The sequence below is a fragment of the Vigna angularis genome, chromosome 5 (genome assembly GCF_016808095.1).
Source record: "Vigna angularis cultivar LongXiaoDou No.4 chromosome 5, ASM1680809v1, whole genome shotgun sequence".
Lineage (NCBI taxonomy): Eukaryota > Viridiplantae > Streptophyta > Magnoliopsida > Fabales > Fabaceae > Vigna > Vigna angularis.
This window is the reverse complement of record NC_068974.1, coordinates 20,718,034-20,735,754: the sequence shown is the minus strand read 5'-3', so window position 1 is coordinate 20,735,754 and position 17,721 is coordinate 20,718,034. Positions and strand designations below refer to the sequence as shown.

Below are 17,721 nucleotides of genomic sequence, written 5' to 3'. Positions count from 1 at the left end.
TACTTAGTAACGTACGTTGAACCCATAGTCCCCTACAAACCATGTCCAACGGTGCCTTATCACCTCCAATTTCTGCCAGTGGTGCAAAACCTCCTTTCACTCGACCCACTGCAAATTTTCATCCCTCCATTTGGGGCGATCGCTTTCTTTCTTATGTTCCCTCTTCCTCTGTATTTACTCTTTCATCCCGTTACTTTTTCAATCTCTTTCCTACGTTAACATTTAGTCTCTGTAGATAAAACGTTTCATATGATGGACTTTTTCATTACTACTTGATGCAGGAAAGTGATAGCCGTATTCAAGAGGCTAATCTATTAAAAGAGGACGTGAGGAAGAGGCTTGTCTCACCTATTCATGATACCAATTTCTCTCTTAAATTGAACTTCATTGATTCAGTCCAACGTTTGGGTGTGTCTTACCATTTTGAGCACGAAATTGACAGCGCTTTATGTCAAATTTATGACATTTCAACAAAGGATAATAATATCATAGCTCACTGTGATGATCTTTACCACACGGCTCTACTCTTTCGGCTGCTTAGACAACATGGATATCGCATTTCTTCAAGTAGGTTTTCCTGAGCATTTCACCAAATTTACTTTTCAAAGAACAATAACTCCTTGTTCAACTCACTACGATGCTATTGCATTTATTGTTTAAGTTTACTCTATGGGCCACTTATCTCTTTGTTGAGTACTACGTCTTATGTCTTCCCTTCTTTAGTAGTAACTAGTTTAGTCTTGGTGATGGATTCAAATACATTCTTCTATCCAAACGCCCATGTCTTATTAACATCTTATTAAGATGAATGATATTTAAATCTTACATTAAGTTAAAGGAAAAAAATTGAACATCATATAAATAAAATTCATAAATTTAATATTTTAAGAATTTAATATAAGGGTAATATTAATATTATATTAGATAAAATAGTAGACTTGCAAGATAAATATATTAAAAGTACTGAGTAACCATGAAATTGCATTAGAAGGTTAATGGTGATAAAATTTGCCTGAGTTTGAAAACTCAAATCAATGAATCGCAAAATACATACATGTTTGGGTCAGTACAGATTTCTCAATCATCAAAACTTAACCTCTTATAAATATAATTTTTTTAAATAGGGTTTATTTTATTTTAACTTATACAACAAATTATTATTTGATTTTCACTTTTAAGATTGGGTTTATAGGATGACTAAAACCAACTTATACAAATAGTTGGATTTTAATGTGTATTATGTCATTTGTGTGGTGGCATATCCCTTATATAATAGTTATATAATTAGATATATTTATCTTGAAATTAAAACATGTTTATAAGTTAAACAGGTGTATTTTTCAAATTCGAAGACCAAACCGGAAAGTTTAAGGAAAGTTTAACGGATGATATTGAAGGAATGTTAAGCTTGTATGAAGCAGCCCAACTAAGATGTCATGGAGAAGAAGTACTTGAAGAAGCACACAATTTCAGTATGGAGCAATTAACTAAGTCTATAACCACCCAACTAAGTTGTTCTCTTGTGGCACGAGTTCAGCATAACTTAAGACAATCACTTCGCCGAGGTTTGCCTAGGTTGGAGACAACATATTTTATGTCTTTATACGAGGAATATCCATCTCATGACGAAAACTTGCTAACATTTGCAAAATTAGATTTTAACAAGTTGCAGGAGCTACATTTGAAAGAACTCAGCAGTATAACCAAGTAATATATATCTTCTTTAGACACATTACCTTTCGATGTATAAATGAATATATATCAGTTAAAGATTCTTTCTTTTTGTTTTCTTCTTTGGAATATTAATGTTTTTTTTTATTCAGATGGTGGGATAAGGATTTAGATGTCTCATCCAATTTACCTTTTACACGAGATAGGATCGTGGAATGTTATTTTTGGGCATTGGGGGTGTACTTTGAACCACAATATTCAAGATGGATAACAACAAAATTAGCAGCTTTAGGTACCATCATTGATGACATCTACGACGCTTATGGAACCATAGAAGAACTTGAGCTTTTCACCAATGCAATTGACAGGTTAGGCACATCAAAACGATGTATCTTTGGCTTAATTCTATCGATATATCAAAGATAACTTCCTAAAAACTAGCAGGTGGGATATTCGTTGCTGTGTTGATCTCCCAAATTACATGCAATTATGTTATAAGGCAATTTTTGATGTATATGAAGAAATTGACCAGGAGATGAGAAAGCAAGGAAAAGTATATTGCATTAACTATGTCAAGAAAGAGGTAAAATTATAGTTTCAATGATTCCTTTATTCTTATTCTTTATTCAACTTATACTAAGAAGTTACATTAAATATTCTTGGAGGTATAAAAAAAATTGCTCTAAAAAATCACTTATCTTATTCAATGACCAAACAAGAAATTTGGATTTACTGTATACAATAAATAAATATATATATATATATATATATATATATATATATATATATATATATATTATAATCGAACTATAAATGTTTGACAACATTGATAGACTCTAAAAAATACTATTTTTCTTATAAGGTGAACCTTACAAGATTCTCCTTCAACATCTTTGCTTCTAATATGAAATAATTACTTTTTTTTGTCGAGATGTTTAGGGGGAGTGCTTACAAGATACTCTGACGCTTAAATCAATAATACATAATATATAATGAATATGATAATAGATGAATGACCAATTTTACCTCCAAGTATACCAGTTATATGGATTTTTTTCTTGAATAAACCTACAACCCCGTAAAGGCTTAAAACATGGGTCCATGACTAGGCCTAAATTTAGTTTTCTTTTCTTTAAATATGAAAATAATGTAGAATTGTATAGGTTTCCTTACACTTTTTTGGGACTTTCTTTCTTTGGACCTTGAATTTGTAGACCAAGTTGCATGTCTGTCTAGAAGCTAAACTGGAAATAGATGAGCTCCAAAGGTTGATCCTAAAGCCCGATTGAAAGCATGAGAGCTCAACCTACAACTTGGTTTATAAATACAAGTTCCAAAAAGTACAAGACCTAAACAATGTGCAAGAAAACCTATACAATTCTACATTATTTGCATATTTAGAGAGAAAAAGACTAGAGTTAGGCATAGTCATGGATGCATTTTGTAAGCCCTTAGGGAGATTATCATCATATGGGATTTTTCCTTAATATGGACTTATGACAGGTAGCCTATGTCTAATATAGGGATACTTAAGGTATCTGAATTAACTTATTTAATCTTCTATTTATTTTAATAATGGTCTTAATTAAGGTCGAGATAATAATCTCCCAAGGGATTGAATGATCCTGGTCGTATTCACACTAACATTTAAGGCTCGTAGTGGACTATGAGTCTTAGTTTGTAAAAGAAATTTTCATTTCTGTAATCACTAGTTAAAAATCGCATTTTTAACTCGCACATTATGCTTCGTTTTATTTGAAACCGAAGCATATCAAAATGCGGTGGCAGTTTCGTAATATTTAAAATAGTATATACCTTGATTGTTAAGCAACTGATGTCTAAAAGGAATACTACCTCGGTTGGCAGGGTGAACCAAGGCATAAACCTCACGTGGCAAAGATACTGCCTCGGTTGGCAGATGGACCGAGGCATATGGGCTTAGACTAGACCTTAAAAAAGCAGCCAAGAAAACCTAGCCTCTATGACGAAATTTTTCCCCAAAAACCTAGCACCTCTCCTCTTCTCCTTTTTCTCTACGATGTGCGATGGCGGTGAGAGCGCGTGACGGTGCGGGGAGAGAGTGGCGACGGTGCTACGATGGCGGAAACACTTTTCTCATGGAGCAACGACAACGGAATGGTGGCGGTTAGTCGCGTCTCTACACGCTCTCGCGAGCCAGTTTCTCTCTCAAGAGCGCATCTCGTCATCGCCAACCTCCATTACAGATCCACCTCTCCTCCGCACTATAAGTCTAGTTTCCTTCACAGATCCAACATTCTTCTTCCATATTTTGCCTTTCTTCAGCCTTAGCAACCATAAAACCACTTTTCTACCGATTAAACTTGTTTCCCTCTGTTCATTCCTCTTTTCCACCGTTTAAAACCTTGGTTCCACCGATTAATCGATCAAGATAGTGTCTTTGCAGGTGGATGGCAAAATGGATTTGGGGGTTCTGCTTCTTAGGTTGCTCTACGACTTCTGATTGCTCGCTGGGAAATAAGAGAGAAAGAAAGGGACCATTTTGATGGAGTGGTTGAAGCATCCCCGGTAAACATTGCTCCAATCTCCGCCGGACTTCAACCTCAGCAGCTCAGAGAAGTTGTTGGTGGCCAATAGGATCTCCTTTGTCGTATACTCGCGAAAGGTGCAGTGCGTCCATATTTGAAGCCTATTGGAGAGCTCCGATTGCACCTCCGTCAGGGGCTTCTGATTGGGGTTGAAAAGTTGGGTTGTTAATGCAGGTTGGAGTTTGGGTGCCACTGGTTCGTGATAATCAGAGGATTTGGTAGTGATAACGCGCTAATGGAGTTTAGGTGTCACTAGTTCGTGATAATCAAGCCACATATTGTTTTTTTGTCTCAAAATTGTGTTTCTGTCTGTTTTCTTCCTTTTGTCATTCATATCTTCTTTCCTTCTTTTTTTCTAGCACAATGATAGGTTCTATTTATATGTACATTATTTGTTAAGTTTGTGGTTTCATTGAATAGTGAGAACTCAGCAGAAAGTTTCATATGTGGATGGTTTTCCTTTTCAGTATATTTTAGTTGCCAATGGTAAGACGCTTCTTTCTTGCTATGTTTGATGAAGAATTCTATACTCGGTTGAGATTAAAAAGAGAAGGAAAAGAGCAAGCAAAAGATCTCGGTTGAGATTAAAAAAATTAAAAACACTTTACTGCCTCGGTTGTTTGGGAACCAAGGCATAATCTGAATCCTACTGAATCGGTTCAGAACCGAGGCAAAAGGCCTACCTTTTTGCCTCGCCTGTATATGCCTCAGTTGCATAACCGTTGTCTATAAGCGAAAACAACCGTTGTCATTTTCCTTGACTGCACTAGTGAATTATCCGTCAGTGGTTCGTCGGTTGTATGCGAAACATGTTCAAGTGTAGTGGGCATCATTTGCTTCCCACCACATTGAACCTGGACATAATCAGAGGCAATCCAGGACAATCCTAATCACATAATCTAGATATATGTAGTCATAAATCAACCAATGCAGTGAAATAAATGAAGTCCATATCATTAATAGGATAAAAATAATGTCAATTATACAAAACATAATATAAAGTTAATAAAATCCTATACATAAACTAACTCTCTAATAATCGTTGTAATCATCATCAGAGTTATTGCCTTCTTCATCTTGATACTACCATTGTTGGGGAGGTGGATGGGACGGTGGTAGTGTGGACTAAGGCTGATGGACCATTGATTGTGCATTTGGAGGTAAGAACTTCATAACTAAATTTTGGAGATTATCAAATTGTTGTTCGAAATCATCATAAGCTTGGTCACGAGCTTGTAGTTGTTGTGTCAGATCATCATAACCCTGGTCAGCACTACTAGATATGTAGATGGTTCATGCTTCAATGAACCTTTTTCACCAATGTATAAGGCATCAAGTTGTCCTACCCCATATAGACGTCCTTTGTTTTTTCGATTGACGATGTTCGCCTAACACTATATCCTAATAATATCTTTGTCATCCATATTTGCTTGGGATGCATCATTAGTAGGCCATGATCCTTGCTCGGATATGACTTGTGAGAGTCTAGTGTTAAGTTGTTCCTATTAAACTCTGCAAAGTGTCGGTACAAGTTTAAAAGAAACAAAAATAATACAACTTTCAAGTTTTCATAATAGTTTTTTTACATGTGTCCTTCATAACCTCTAATCAACAAATTGGCCAGATCTCTTACGTAGATGAGTTTGCTAAAACACCTCATCAACGTGAACAACCTATCCCAACTTTGTTGTATGTAAAATTATAGAAGTTATATATCGATATCAATTTCAAAGTATATAAATTATATTATAAGTGATAGGAAATCAATGAAGATTTCTACCATATGAATGACATGCTCATGTATGATGATTGAACCACCAATGTGTAGAACACCACCCTTTTTTGCATCCCTATTTCTTTGGGCGGTACACATTTGTTACAGTAATCTAGTGAATTCCAATGTGTCAGTAATGAGTTCCATATGTGTTCTCCATCCAATAAGGGCATTCTCCTGTAATGCGTCCATCTATAAACATTTCTGACAACTTGTGATATGCTTTTGTGTGCAAATTTTTCTTAATTTGAGCTTCATGCTTAGGTCTCCACTACACCTTTTGTTGTTACGGTAGATCATGTAAAAATAAAACAAATGGACTTAATAGGTGAAATCAATATAAAATGAGATTAAGTAGTGGGTTGTTTTACCTTAAATCGCTACTAGAATGGTACTAAATACTCTAAGAGATTGGTCCCCATGATGACCTAGGTTGGAGAAATTGTTGCTAAATAGACCTTGTGATGGCTTGTGAAACAACTCTAGAAGGAAGAAACCTGAATATGAATACATAAAAGTTATGATATGCAGGCCAAGTTAAACAAAGAATGTAATAAAAATTAGTTAGAAAGAAGATTTCATATTACCCTTAACCATAAGGTTCAATGATTGATCTATCGTTCGGAGCAAAGTCAAGTCCATCAGCAGGATCATCAGATGCATGTTGTACATCTTGAGACGAAACTGAAGATGAAGTAGGTGTAGAAGGAGTGTTATAAGAAGGTGGTATCGGATCCATAGGATGATTTGGTGTGGGCCCTAGTGCATGGTGTGTTGCACGTGATGACCCAACGTTAGGTAGAGTTCGGCCATCTAGGGCTGGTAACGTTTGAAAAACCCTTAAAATGTAGCGGGGTTGTCTCATTGGCTTCGCTATAGTCTTTCCTTTATCAACCCAAGATGGTCATTCTCTTGACATTACTGCAATGAAAGTATATAAAACATAACACAACACTGTAGAGGTATAAGTAACACATATATTTTCAAATGAAGTAAAACAAACATGTATAGGAAGTAAAATTGATCCCTATAGTTCATCCATGTAACTGTTTACTTGCTAAAGACTACAAGAATGTATTTCAATTATTAGTTTTGCAAACACAAAAGTCAGTTTCAAATTCTATACCATCCTCGTCGTCATCATCATCAATGTCATCATGATTGTCATCATCATAATCATCATGATTGTTTTTTCTTCATCGTCCTCGTCTTCTCCTTCTTCGTCTTCTTCTTCTTCTTGTATTTCTTCAAGATCTCTATCAAAGTCCCGCAATGCAGTTACACCTTTAACTACAATAATTTTACTGTCATGTGACATTTCATCAACTTGGCAGGGGATATCTTCTTCGAGATGATTTGACTCAATGCGACTCCTAGTCTTGATTTGTATTGAAACACACCAACCACGTTTGTCAATGTTGTGAAATGTTGGTTATTGGACGTTGTAAAATTGTCTAACATTATTTGCTAGGAAGAATGGGTCAAATAGTCGATATCTTAAACTCATTTGATTCTCAACAATATTATACCTTAAAACTCAAGCTGTTTGATGACCTTAATTGATTATCACACCACTGTAATCAATTAAGTCATGCAGACATGCTTTTGTGCATGTGATTTTTATATCACCAAAACATAATTGTGCATACACAGATATAGTCACTTCATAAGCCCTAGTATGCATCAATCAATACAATATGTCAATCAAATGTGACAAACACAATATGTGCATATTTCATAGTAAGCCCGTACATATATAACACACATAACACAGTACACATACATGTGTTTTTATTAACAATGTGTTGTCATCATCAAAAACAAAACATCACAGGGATTCAGTTTAGCTAACACTGTGCTCCCCCTATCAACAATAAGCATTGAGCGTTTAACTTAGTCTCTCGCAGACGCTTTAAGCACAACAACATTTAGCCATGCGTCTAGGTGTTTTGACCTAGATGTTTTTCTGTGTCCTAAGGACGTAAGAGTTTTCCTAAGTTTTTTTATGTTGGGGTTCAGGCTCTAAGTCTTGTGTTTTCACCCTAAGTCGTTTTCTGATTATTATCCCATTTTAATGTTATTTAATTAAACTTCAAAACATTAGAGCATTTAGACGTATAGACCATTTTGTCTTTAGCACTTTGGGGGACGAGATATAATCGAATGAGGAGATTTTGAAGGTGATAGCACTATTGAATTCACACGATCTGTAGTTGTAAGTATTGGTGTGGAAGTGCGTGTTGGAGACTTGTTGAGCTCTAAATGTCATCCATTTAAGCTTCACCCTATCTATTTTTAGGTTGATCCTATCTATTTTAATGTCGCCCTACCCGTTTTATGTTCTACCCTACCTATCTTAAGTTTGACCCTCTGTTATTGTTATTTTTGGTGATTTTTATTGCAGTTAATATAACATTGTTACATATGCCATTTTGCAAGCTACATGGTAAGGTATATGGTGTAGTTGGAGGTTGGGAAGGGCTACAACAAAGAGACAAAAGAGCTTTATTTTAGTATTGAAATTCCCTTACAAGATCCTCCTTTAGCAATCTTGTCCTAATATGAGATAATTACTCCTCTTTTGCTTATAAGTTGAGGGGTGGCTACAAGATACTCCGACTATAAGATGGAATAAAAACAGTAACAAATGACAAAAAAATTCTACCTCGTAAATAACACACTTTTATATCTGTTATATATGTTGAATGGGCCAATGCCAAATATATTGGGTTTAATATAGGAATACTTAAGATATCTTAATAAAAGGATTTAATCTTTTTATTGTTATATTAATAATATTCCTAATTAAGGTCGAGATGATTTCATCTCGGTAGTATACTATACACCCATCTGTCTTATGAAATTTTCTTTTCAATAGAAAAATAAAAATTTTATTATTTGATGGGTTACGAAATACAGAAATTAATTTCTAACTTTATACTCACTAGTAAAACATCGTATTTTTAACTCGCATATTACGCTTCGGTTCCAACAAAACTGAAGCGTATCAAAACGCGGTGACAATTTCATAATATTAGAACACTATATGCCTCGGTTGTCAAGTAACCGATGTCTAAAGAGAATACATCCTCGGTTGGCAACATTAACCGATGCATAAACCCCACAAATATTATATTAATTACACCTTTCACCTGGTACGTTTGTGGTGGCAAAGATACTGCCTTGGTTGACAGGAAGGACCGAGGAATATAAGCCTTTACTGCCTCGGGGGCAGGAAGGACTGAGACATATAAGCCTTTCTAATATGCACAAGATGAAAGTTTTCCCTAAATGCCTCATTCAAGCAAGGAAAACCTAGTGCGGCCGAGTGCCTTCTTTCTCGCGTCGTCTACTCCGAGTGCGGCCTAGTCCCCGACCATTCCACTAGCGACATCGTCTGCTCCTAGTCGGCCTCGTCCTCGAGTCCCACTCCATCGATGAGACCTCCGACGGGCGACAACGACCCCAATCGTGTCGGGGTCCCTTTAACATGAACGAACTTCAGTGCTTCCAACTGGAATAGAAAGTTGATCAGAGTCAGGTTCTTTGCCAAGGGTTGCGAGGCCATGTTGGGTCGTATTAATGAGACTGAGGAGTCTAGATCCCTTTGCGAAGATGACGGTCACGACACCCAGACAGCCAGCACAGCCGTGGGATCGATGGTTTCAGGCGTAAGTCTTTTTTGTTACGCATCCGGGATGACGCAAGGGATGGCAACGCACGCGAGAGTCGCTGCTTACAAGGTTTGCTGGAAGGGAGGGTGAAATGGCTGATTATTACAGAGGAGCTGGTGGCTGATGCTCATTTGTTGTTGGCATCGACGGTGGGGAAGAAATTGATTTTTGGGGATGACAACCTCCGTAATGCTCATTGCATCAAAACCCATAAGCCTTTGATTCTTACAAAAGCTAAAAAGGTACTTTTTTTGATGATTTTCAAGACGTTGGTGGTATTTCCACTTATTTTATTTACTTTATACGTTATTCTGGATGATTTTTGATGGCAAAGTCACTAGTGTAGGAGTGGACAACTTATCTTCTACAAAGATGGAGTTAGGAACACTTATATTTGCTGTTGAACATTACTTAGGTTTAGTTTAAGTTTATATTTTGATAGTTTTGGTATGAATTGTTTTCTGGATTGGTTAGAACTTTCTTTAGTTGAAATTGTTTTCTGGGACAATTCTCTGTTTTTCAGGTGTGGTTTTATTATAAAAATAAATTAAATGTTTTTTAAAAAAACCCAGTAGACGTCTGGTATACCCACATCCGACGTTTATATAGACGTCCGGTATATCCATATCCGACGTTTATATAGACGTCTGGTATATATAGACCGATGTCTATATAGACGATTGGTGTATATAGTCTGACCTCTGATTAACGTCACCCACAAAGGCTCACATAAATATGCTATTGATCTTGTAGCTGAATGTGCAAATGCAAATGGTGAGAAATTGTTTTGGTTGCAAAATATTATACTCAACCTGTAGAAGAATTTATTTCAGTTTTGTCCTACATTATTGGCTAGTTTAGTACTTCTCAATTTTTCTCTTCTGATGTTTTACTCCACAAATCACTTTTTCCTTGCACAATTATCCATAGGACTGCATACTGCTTTTTTCCAGATTTCCAGACTTGTGACCATTGAAGAAGTATGGATTAATACCTAGTCACAACTTTATATGTGTAATGGGACCACCAAATCATCTATTAATACAAATTAATATCCTGCTACACAAGAATGTATTTTTTCGTAAAATATAAAAAAACCCTTCTACTACCTCGGTTCAACTCCAAACTGAGGCATAACACCCCTTGTACTGACTCGGTTCACCAATAACCGAGGCAAAAGCTTACACCTTTTTGCCTCGGTTCAGAACCGAGACAAAAAGTGTAGACTTTTTACCTCGCCTGTATATACCTCGATTGCGGAACCGCTGCAGATAGACAAAAATAATCGTTGTCGTTTCCCTTTACTTCACTAGTGACTATTCACCACTAAAAAAACAATTTTATTTTAAAATATAAAATAAAATGAGATGCATAAGGTAGAATAATTAAAATATTAACATTTTATTTAAAGTTAGATAGATGTAGAAAGATTGAAAGGTGTAGCTTTAAAATTTTCATATTCCAAAACCTGTAGGATTTGGCATACACAAAGTGTGACCATCTTTTTCTTATATCCAGTGAAAAGTGTGGAATATATTTCTGAATATTATATATTTGTGCCTTTATGCTAGATAAAAAGACTAGTCCAGGCTCAGATGGTTGAGGCAAGATGGTGCCATTCCAATCACGTTCCAACAGTGGAAGAATACATGCGAGTAAGAACAACGTCCAGTGGTTACCCTATGTTGATTACCTCATCCTTCCTAGGCATGGAAGATACAACAGAGGAGATCCTTCTATGGGCAACGACTGAACCAGTAATTATTGCAGCTTCTATACTTCTGCTTAGGATCATGGATGACATTGTTGGAGATGAGGTGCACCCTACACACTAATTAATTTCTATCAATTTAACTAAATAGAGAATTACAAATTATACATAATTTTAGAAAATATGTCGAGAAGAAATAATAATAATAGAATTGTACTTGTCATCAGTTTCTTTATAAACTATATGAACCACTTATAAGTAATTTGAGTTTATATAAGAAATTTGTCTTATTTTAAGAGTTGGCAATTGCAAAACTCATAAAATTTTAAAAGATAAAGAAATAATATTTTTTCTAAGATCATTTGTAAATCCTATATGTTAAATATTAATTTTATTTGGATTCTGTTTTTTCTTTTTGTTGCTATTTTTGTCTGTGAAGTTTGAACAGGAGAGACAACATGTTGTTTCAAGCATTCAATGTTATATGAAGGAGCATAAAATCTCAAGGAAATGTGCCATTGAAGAACTACGCAAGTTAGTTGAGAATGCTTGGAAGGACATAAACGATGCATGCTTAGCTCCTACTCAAGTACCAATGAAATTTCTTATGCGTGCGGTCAACTTTGCACGTGTGATCGACGTGCTTTACAAAGACGAAGATATCTATACAAATGCAGAAGGGATAATGAAAGATCACATTGAAGCTTTATTAGTTAAAAAGATGTCTGTATAAACTAGAAGCTTTGGTCTTTAATTAATTGTTGGTGATCTACATTTTGTGTAACGGTCGGCTTGAAAACTCATGTTTGCGTATCCTTTTGGTTGTTCGGCAAGCTTGTCAAAAAATAAAAGGCTTTATGCTAACACCCAGAGGAATAGAAGCAAATCTTGACAAATGCAAGGTGGTGCTGGAAATGAGAAGCCCAAAAAATCTTAAGGAGGTGCAACGCTTGGTGGGACGATTAACTTCATTATCTTGTTTTATACCAAGAGTGGCAGAACGCATAAAATCGATCGTCAAGGTGATGAAGAAGAGCGTTGAGACTAGTTGGGACGATTAGTGCAAGGAGGCCTTCAACGAGGTAAAGGGTATTTTAGCTAACCCGCCCACTATGGGTCGACCTGATCCAAAGCACGAATTTTAGCTGTTCTTGGAGGTATCGGAAGAAACGATTAGTGCGACTTTGGTGCGGGAGAGCCTAGAGTTCGAACTCATCTACTTCATCAGCAAGACGTTGTATGACGCGAAAACAAGATACAAGCAAGTGGAGAAAATTGCTTTAGCTCTTGGGGTAGCTGCGCGACGATTGAGGCATTACTTTTAGGGCCATCAGGTCATGGTGAGAACCGACCATCCCATTGCTAAGATTTTGCGAAAGCCAGACTTGGCGGGGAGAATAGTAGGTTGGTCGGTGTAGCTGTTTGAGTTCAGATTGCGGTTTGAACCACGTGGATTTGTGCGAGGGCAACACTTAGCTGATTTAGCAGTTGAATTGCCTATGTAGGGAGAAGAGCCTTTGTGGCCTTGGAAGCTCTTTGTAAATGGTTCGTCTAACCATAAGGGCTATGGAGCAGGAGTTGGTTTGGAGGGCCCGAATGGTTTATGATGACAAATTTATGAACACCGAAAAACGGCGCCACAAACTTGTTTAACCCTCGGCAAGTGTGACCGAATCGTATCAAGTAATAAACTCGGTAAGACCAAGTATCGTTCTCCCAAAGGACTCACGGCCTAGTTAGTTATTTGATTTGTTGATTATTTAAGACTTGTGAACGATTGATTGTAGGTTTTTAATGCAAAAGACAGTAATTAAACATGTATGCATGAATGTGATCAATGGCAAAAAGAGTAAAACAAACACGGGATGAATTATATGGATGAGTATGTTGTTGGGGTTATCAATTTCATCTTATCCACTCTCATATACTTTAGGAATTCATCAATCTTTTCATCAATGTTAATGCCACTCTCTAAATTACCTTGTCAAGAAGGCCTATCCTTAATTACGAGTTCATACAATTCCTAGCATTCCTAGTAATTAGTTCTGAAGTGCAAGAGCTTAAAGGCAACCAATATGCTATTGGGAGAAATTTCCCGGATCTAGACTTTCCCGTACGTTCCCATATCGACAAAATCAATGATCATGACAATGAATGAGTTAAATAATGCATGATTTGAGCAAAGAGGAAAAACCCTAACAATTAATGAAAGAAAGCATGTATCTCAAAAAAGATTTTTAAACACAAATTCCATATATGAGAGTTTCACAAGATTACATTGATCCCCCAACAACAATAAAAGGTTTATTTCACCATATTCATGGTGAATCTAGATGAACAATGATGAAAGAACGAAAGATAAAACCCTAGAAAGGTAGAGAGGTAGCCTGAGCATCCAAGATCTTCCTTAAAAGGGGTGGAAAAGAGAGTGTTTGCTTCGTCCCAGCCAAAGATACAAACCCTAGGAAGACCTAAAGCTTATATACTATTCGTAATAATACAGAAAATTAGGCCCAAGCCCAAAATAGTACCGCTCAGCGGTAAACTACCGCTCAGCGGTAAGTGCGCTAGTTCGTTTCTTCCCCTCAGCGGCCTTTTCACCCCTCAGCAGAGCCAACGTGGGTTTCTGAGTGCCGCTCAGCGGTAAACTGCCGCTGAGCGGTGGTTGCGGCTGCTCCTTTTGCACTTTTTAATGTCTTTTCTGATTCCATTCCTATCCTTCTTCACTTCTTTCACCAAATTCACCTTAAAACCTGCATAAAACACTGAAATCAAGCATAAACCTGTCCAGCTCTCTTATTTCTAAAAATATAACCAAAAGCATGATTTCAAGTTAGTTTCTAAGTGTTAAAGGTTGCTTTTAGTATCAAATTTAAGCATGAAAATAACAGTTTTTCAACTGTTATTAGTTTACGAGTGGAACAATCCATTCTCTTTCCGTTGAAAATTAGTAACAATCAAGCCGAGTATGAAGCGGTGATTGCTGGTCTAGAATTGGCTAAACACTTGGGGACAACTTCCATCGAGTGTCGAACAAACTCTCAACTGGTAGTTGGACAACTGGACGGGAGTTTTCAGACCAAAGACGACCAACTGCTCCACTACTACCATAAAACCAAGGAATTGGTTAAACAATTCCGAGAGGTGGAGTTCAAGCACGTTCCTAAGGAAGAGAATGCTAGGAGTGATGTTTTGTCAAAGCTGGCCAATGGTAAAGAAAAGGGTCAGTTGTCATCAATCCTAAGACAAGTTATGATGAAGCCTTCCATTGAATGGTTTGTCGGTTTTCAAGATATCCGATCAACTTGATTGGAGAAGGGAGATTGACGAGTTGATCAAGAGGCAAGAGGAAGGCTTATCTGTATGAGTGGCAGAGGCTAAGAAGACCACACGTTACTTGTTCATAGGAGGCGACCTCTATAGGTCGGGGTTTTTAGCAAAATTTTTGAAGTGTATCTCGTTGGAGGAAGCCAAAATGTTATGAGGGAGCTTCATGAAGGGGTCTCTGGAATGCACATCGGCCAGTGAGTACTCCGAGCAAGGGCATTGAGAGCGGGGTACTTCTGGCCAACCATGGAGAAAGACTGCAAGACGTTCATGCATAAATGCTTAAAGTGTTAGGAGAATGGTAATAACCTCAACCTACCACCACAGAACTGCACAGCTTCCCGTGGCCATTTTTAGAATTGGGAATGGATATTGTCGGACCCCTTCTAGTCGGTCGGTAGCAGAAGAAGCTTCTCTTAGTAGCCATCAACTACTTCACCAAGTGGGTGGGGGCAGAACCTTTAGCTACTGTTAAGACCACGATAAGTGTACCGAATCGTATCAAGTAATATTATTTGGTAAGACCAAGTATCATTTCCCAAGAGACTCACGACACTAAACAATCATGTGATTACTTAACTAATTAAGACTCTTAAGAACAATTTAGGGTTTTGAATGCAAAAATAATAAATTAAATATGAATGCACTTTTGATCAATTGAAGAAAAACACAAAGATGAATGAATGATATTGTAATTATGAGATGAATATGTTGTTGGGCTTTAGATTTCACCTAGTTTACTCTCATGCATATAAGAATTCATCTTCTTCAGTCAATTGTTAACGTCACTTTCTAAATTACTTAAAACCCGATCCCTCGGCGAAGAAAGCCTAACCTTAATAACTAGACCACAATCCCTTGCATCCCTAATAATTAATTCTGCATCACGATTAGAAGCTTAAGACGACCAAACCTCCTATCCCTATCCCTGGGAAATATTGCTTTTGGAAGAAATTCTCCAGATCGTGGTTTCTAAGTATTTCCCAATAACAAAGAAGACCATAAAATCGTGCCATGAATGATTAAAACATAACAAGCATAAAGCAAAGGAGAAAATCCCTAACAATTGAGCTAAGTATTGAGCAAGTATGAAAAAGAGAACAGAAAATAGAATGCAAAGAAGTGAAAGCTCAATGCAAAAAGGGGATAGTTGGCAATGAGTGAGATTGGTTTGTCTAAAGAGAAATTGTATTTGAATGATAAATTTATGAATGACTCTCTTAACTCAAGGATTTTGTGATCTTGAAATTTAATTTTTCTTCTTAGCCCAACCACGTTACAAGCTATGGAAAGTCCTTGTGATGATACTTGTCTGTGAGTATGTTGATTGTGGTAAATGAAAGGCAATTTTGTTTTATGTGACATTAGGATAAGTAGAGTGAAGTAGTGACCTCTATATACACCTGTGTGATTGAGTGAAACACTTTGTCTGGTGAGGAATAGTTCCGTGAATACATGATTACATCTATGCTTAGTTAATTGATCATTCATGAGAATAACATTTGTTGGATATTATGTGATTATGTGAACACCATGATGAGTGATTTTAATCAAGGCATGTGTACCTCTTGACGTAATTACATGTCTTGGAAGAAAGAGTTTTTGAATGTGTTGAACCATTGTATTGATTGGTGGAAGACTGAGTTATATCTTGTTTGCTTGAGGACAAACAAAGTTCTAAGTTTCGGGTTGTGATAACGGTTGAAATACTGTTATTTTTATACTTAATTTTGATATTAAAAACACCTTTTATGACTTAGAAACTAGCTTGAATAATGCATTTGCTTAAGTTGTGAGAATAAGAGAGTTCAAGGTGGTATTATTGGTTTTATGCTTGGTTTTCGTTGTTTTAACAGTAATTAAGATGAATTGGATGAAGAAGTTGAAGTAGCAAGAAGTTGGAGTCAGGAAAGGATGGAAAAGTAGCACATAGAAGAATCGCAAATAGCGTTGAGCGTCATTTTGGAGCGCTGAGCGCCAAGTTCTTCTGTCTCACGTCTGAGCGCCACCGGTGAGCGGCAGTTTAGTTCCGCAACCACCGCTGGGCGCGCTTTTGAGGCTCTGAGCACCGACAACGTGGGCTTGGACTTGTTTTCTGTTAGTTTTATGAACTATTTAAGGTTTTAGACAACCTAGAGACTGGATCTTTTGACATAAAGAGGCGCAAAAACAATTTTTTCATCTCTCAGAGGTAGATTTTGGATACGGAAGCTCTGATCTTCAACTTTTAGGGTTTTATCTTTCATTCTTTTTCATATTTTCATCTAGTTTCACCATGTCTATGGGGAACAAAACCTCCATTGTTGTTGGGGAAACAATATAATCCTTTGAAACTCTCATGTATTGAATTGATTTATATTATAAATGCTTTACTTCATTAATTGTTAGGGTTTTTCCTCTACGCTCTATGCATGCTTTGTTTAAGTCATTCAATTGCATTATTATTGATGTTGTCGATATGGAAACATATGGAGAAATCTAGAACTGGGGAAATTCTCCCAAAAGCAATATTACCTAGACATAGGGATAGGAGGGTTGGTTCCCTTTAAGCTTCTGCGCGAATGTAATGCATAATTAATTCTTGGGGATACAAGACATTGTGATATAGTAATTAAGAGTAGGTTTTCTTCACCGAGAAATCGGGTTTAAGGTAAATTAGAAAGTGACATTAACATTAATGAAGAAGATGAATTCATAAATACATGAGAGTGGATAGGCTAAATCGAAAACCCCAACAACATAATCATTCCATATTATATACACCAATCACCTGTGCATTCTTCAAGTCAATTGATCAACACTTGCATTCATATTTCTTTTCTACATTATAAACACCATGATTTTGTTTACAAGTCTTAACTAATCAAGGAACCACATGAATGTCTAGGCCGTGAGTCTCTTGGAAATGATACTTGGTCTTACCATTTATTATTACTTGATACGATTCGGTACACTTGCCGGAGTCTTAACAAAAATCCTAAAAATTGGAGATGGAAG

The 17,721-nt window shown here is 36.6% G+C and overlaps 1 protein-coding gene across 1 annotated transcript; it reads left to right on the top strand.

Annotated features, from left to right (window-relative positions):
* On the top strand, positions 1-12,181 carry LOC108339051 (probable terpene synthase 2). The gene is made up of 7 exons (XM_017576204.2): positions 1-170; positions 282-567; positions 1,332-1,707; positions 1,824-2,039; positions 2,116-2,254; positions 11,258-11,503; positions 11,837-12,181. Exons 1-7 carry the CDS (start codon positions 42-44, stop codon positions 12,128-12,130), a joined length of 1,686 nt encoding a protein of 561 aa, XP_017431693.1. The 5' UTR covers positions 1-41; the 3' UTR covers positions 12,131-12,181.
* Positions 12,182-17,721: the final 5,540 nt, after the last annotated feature.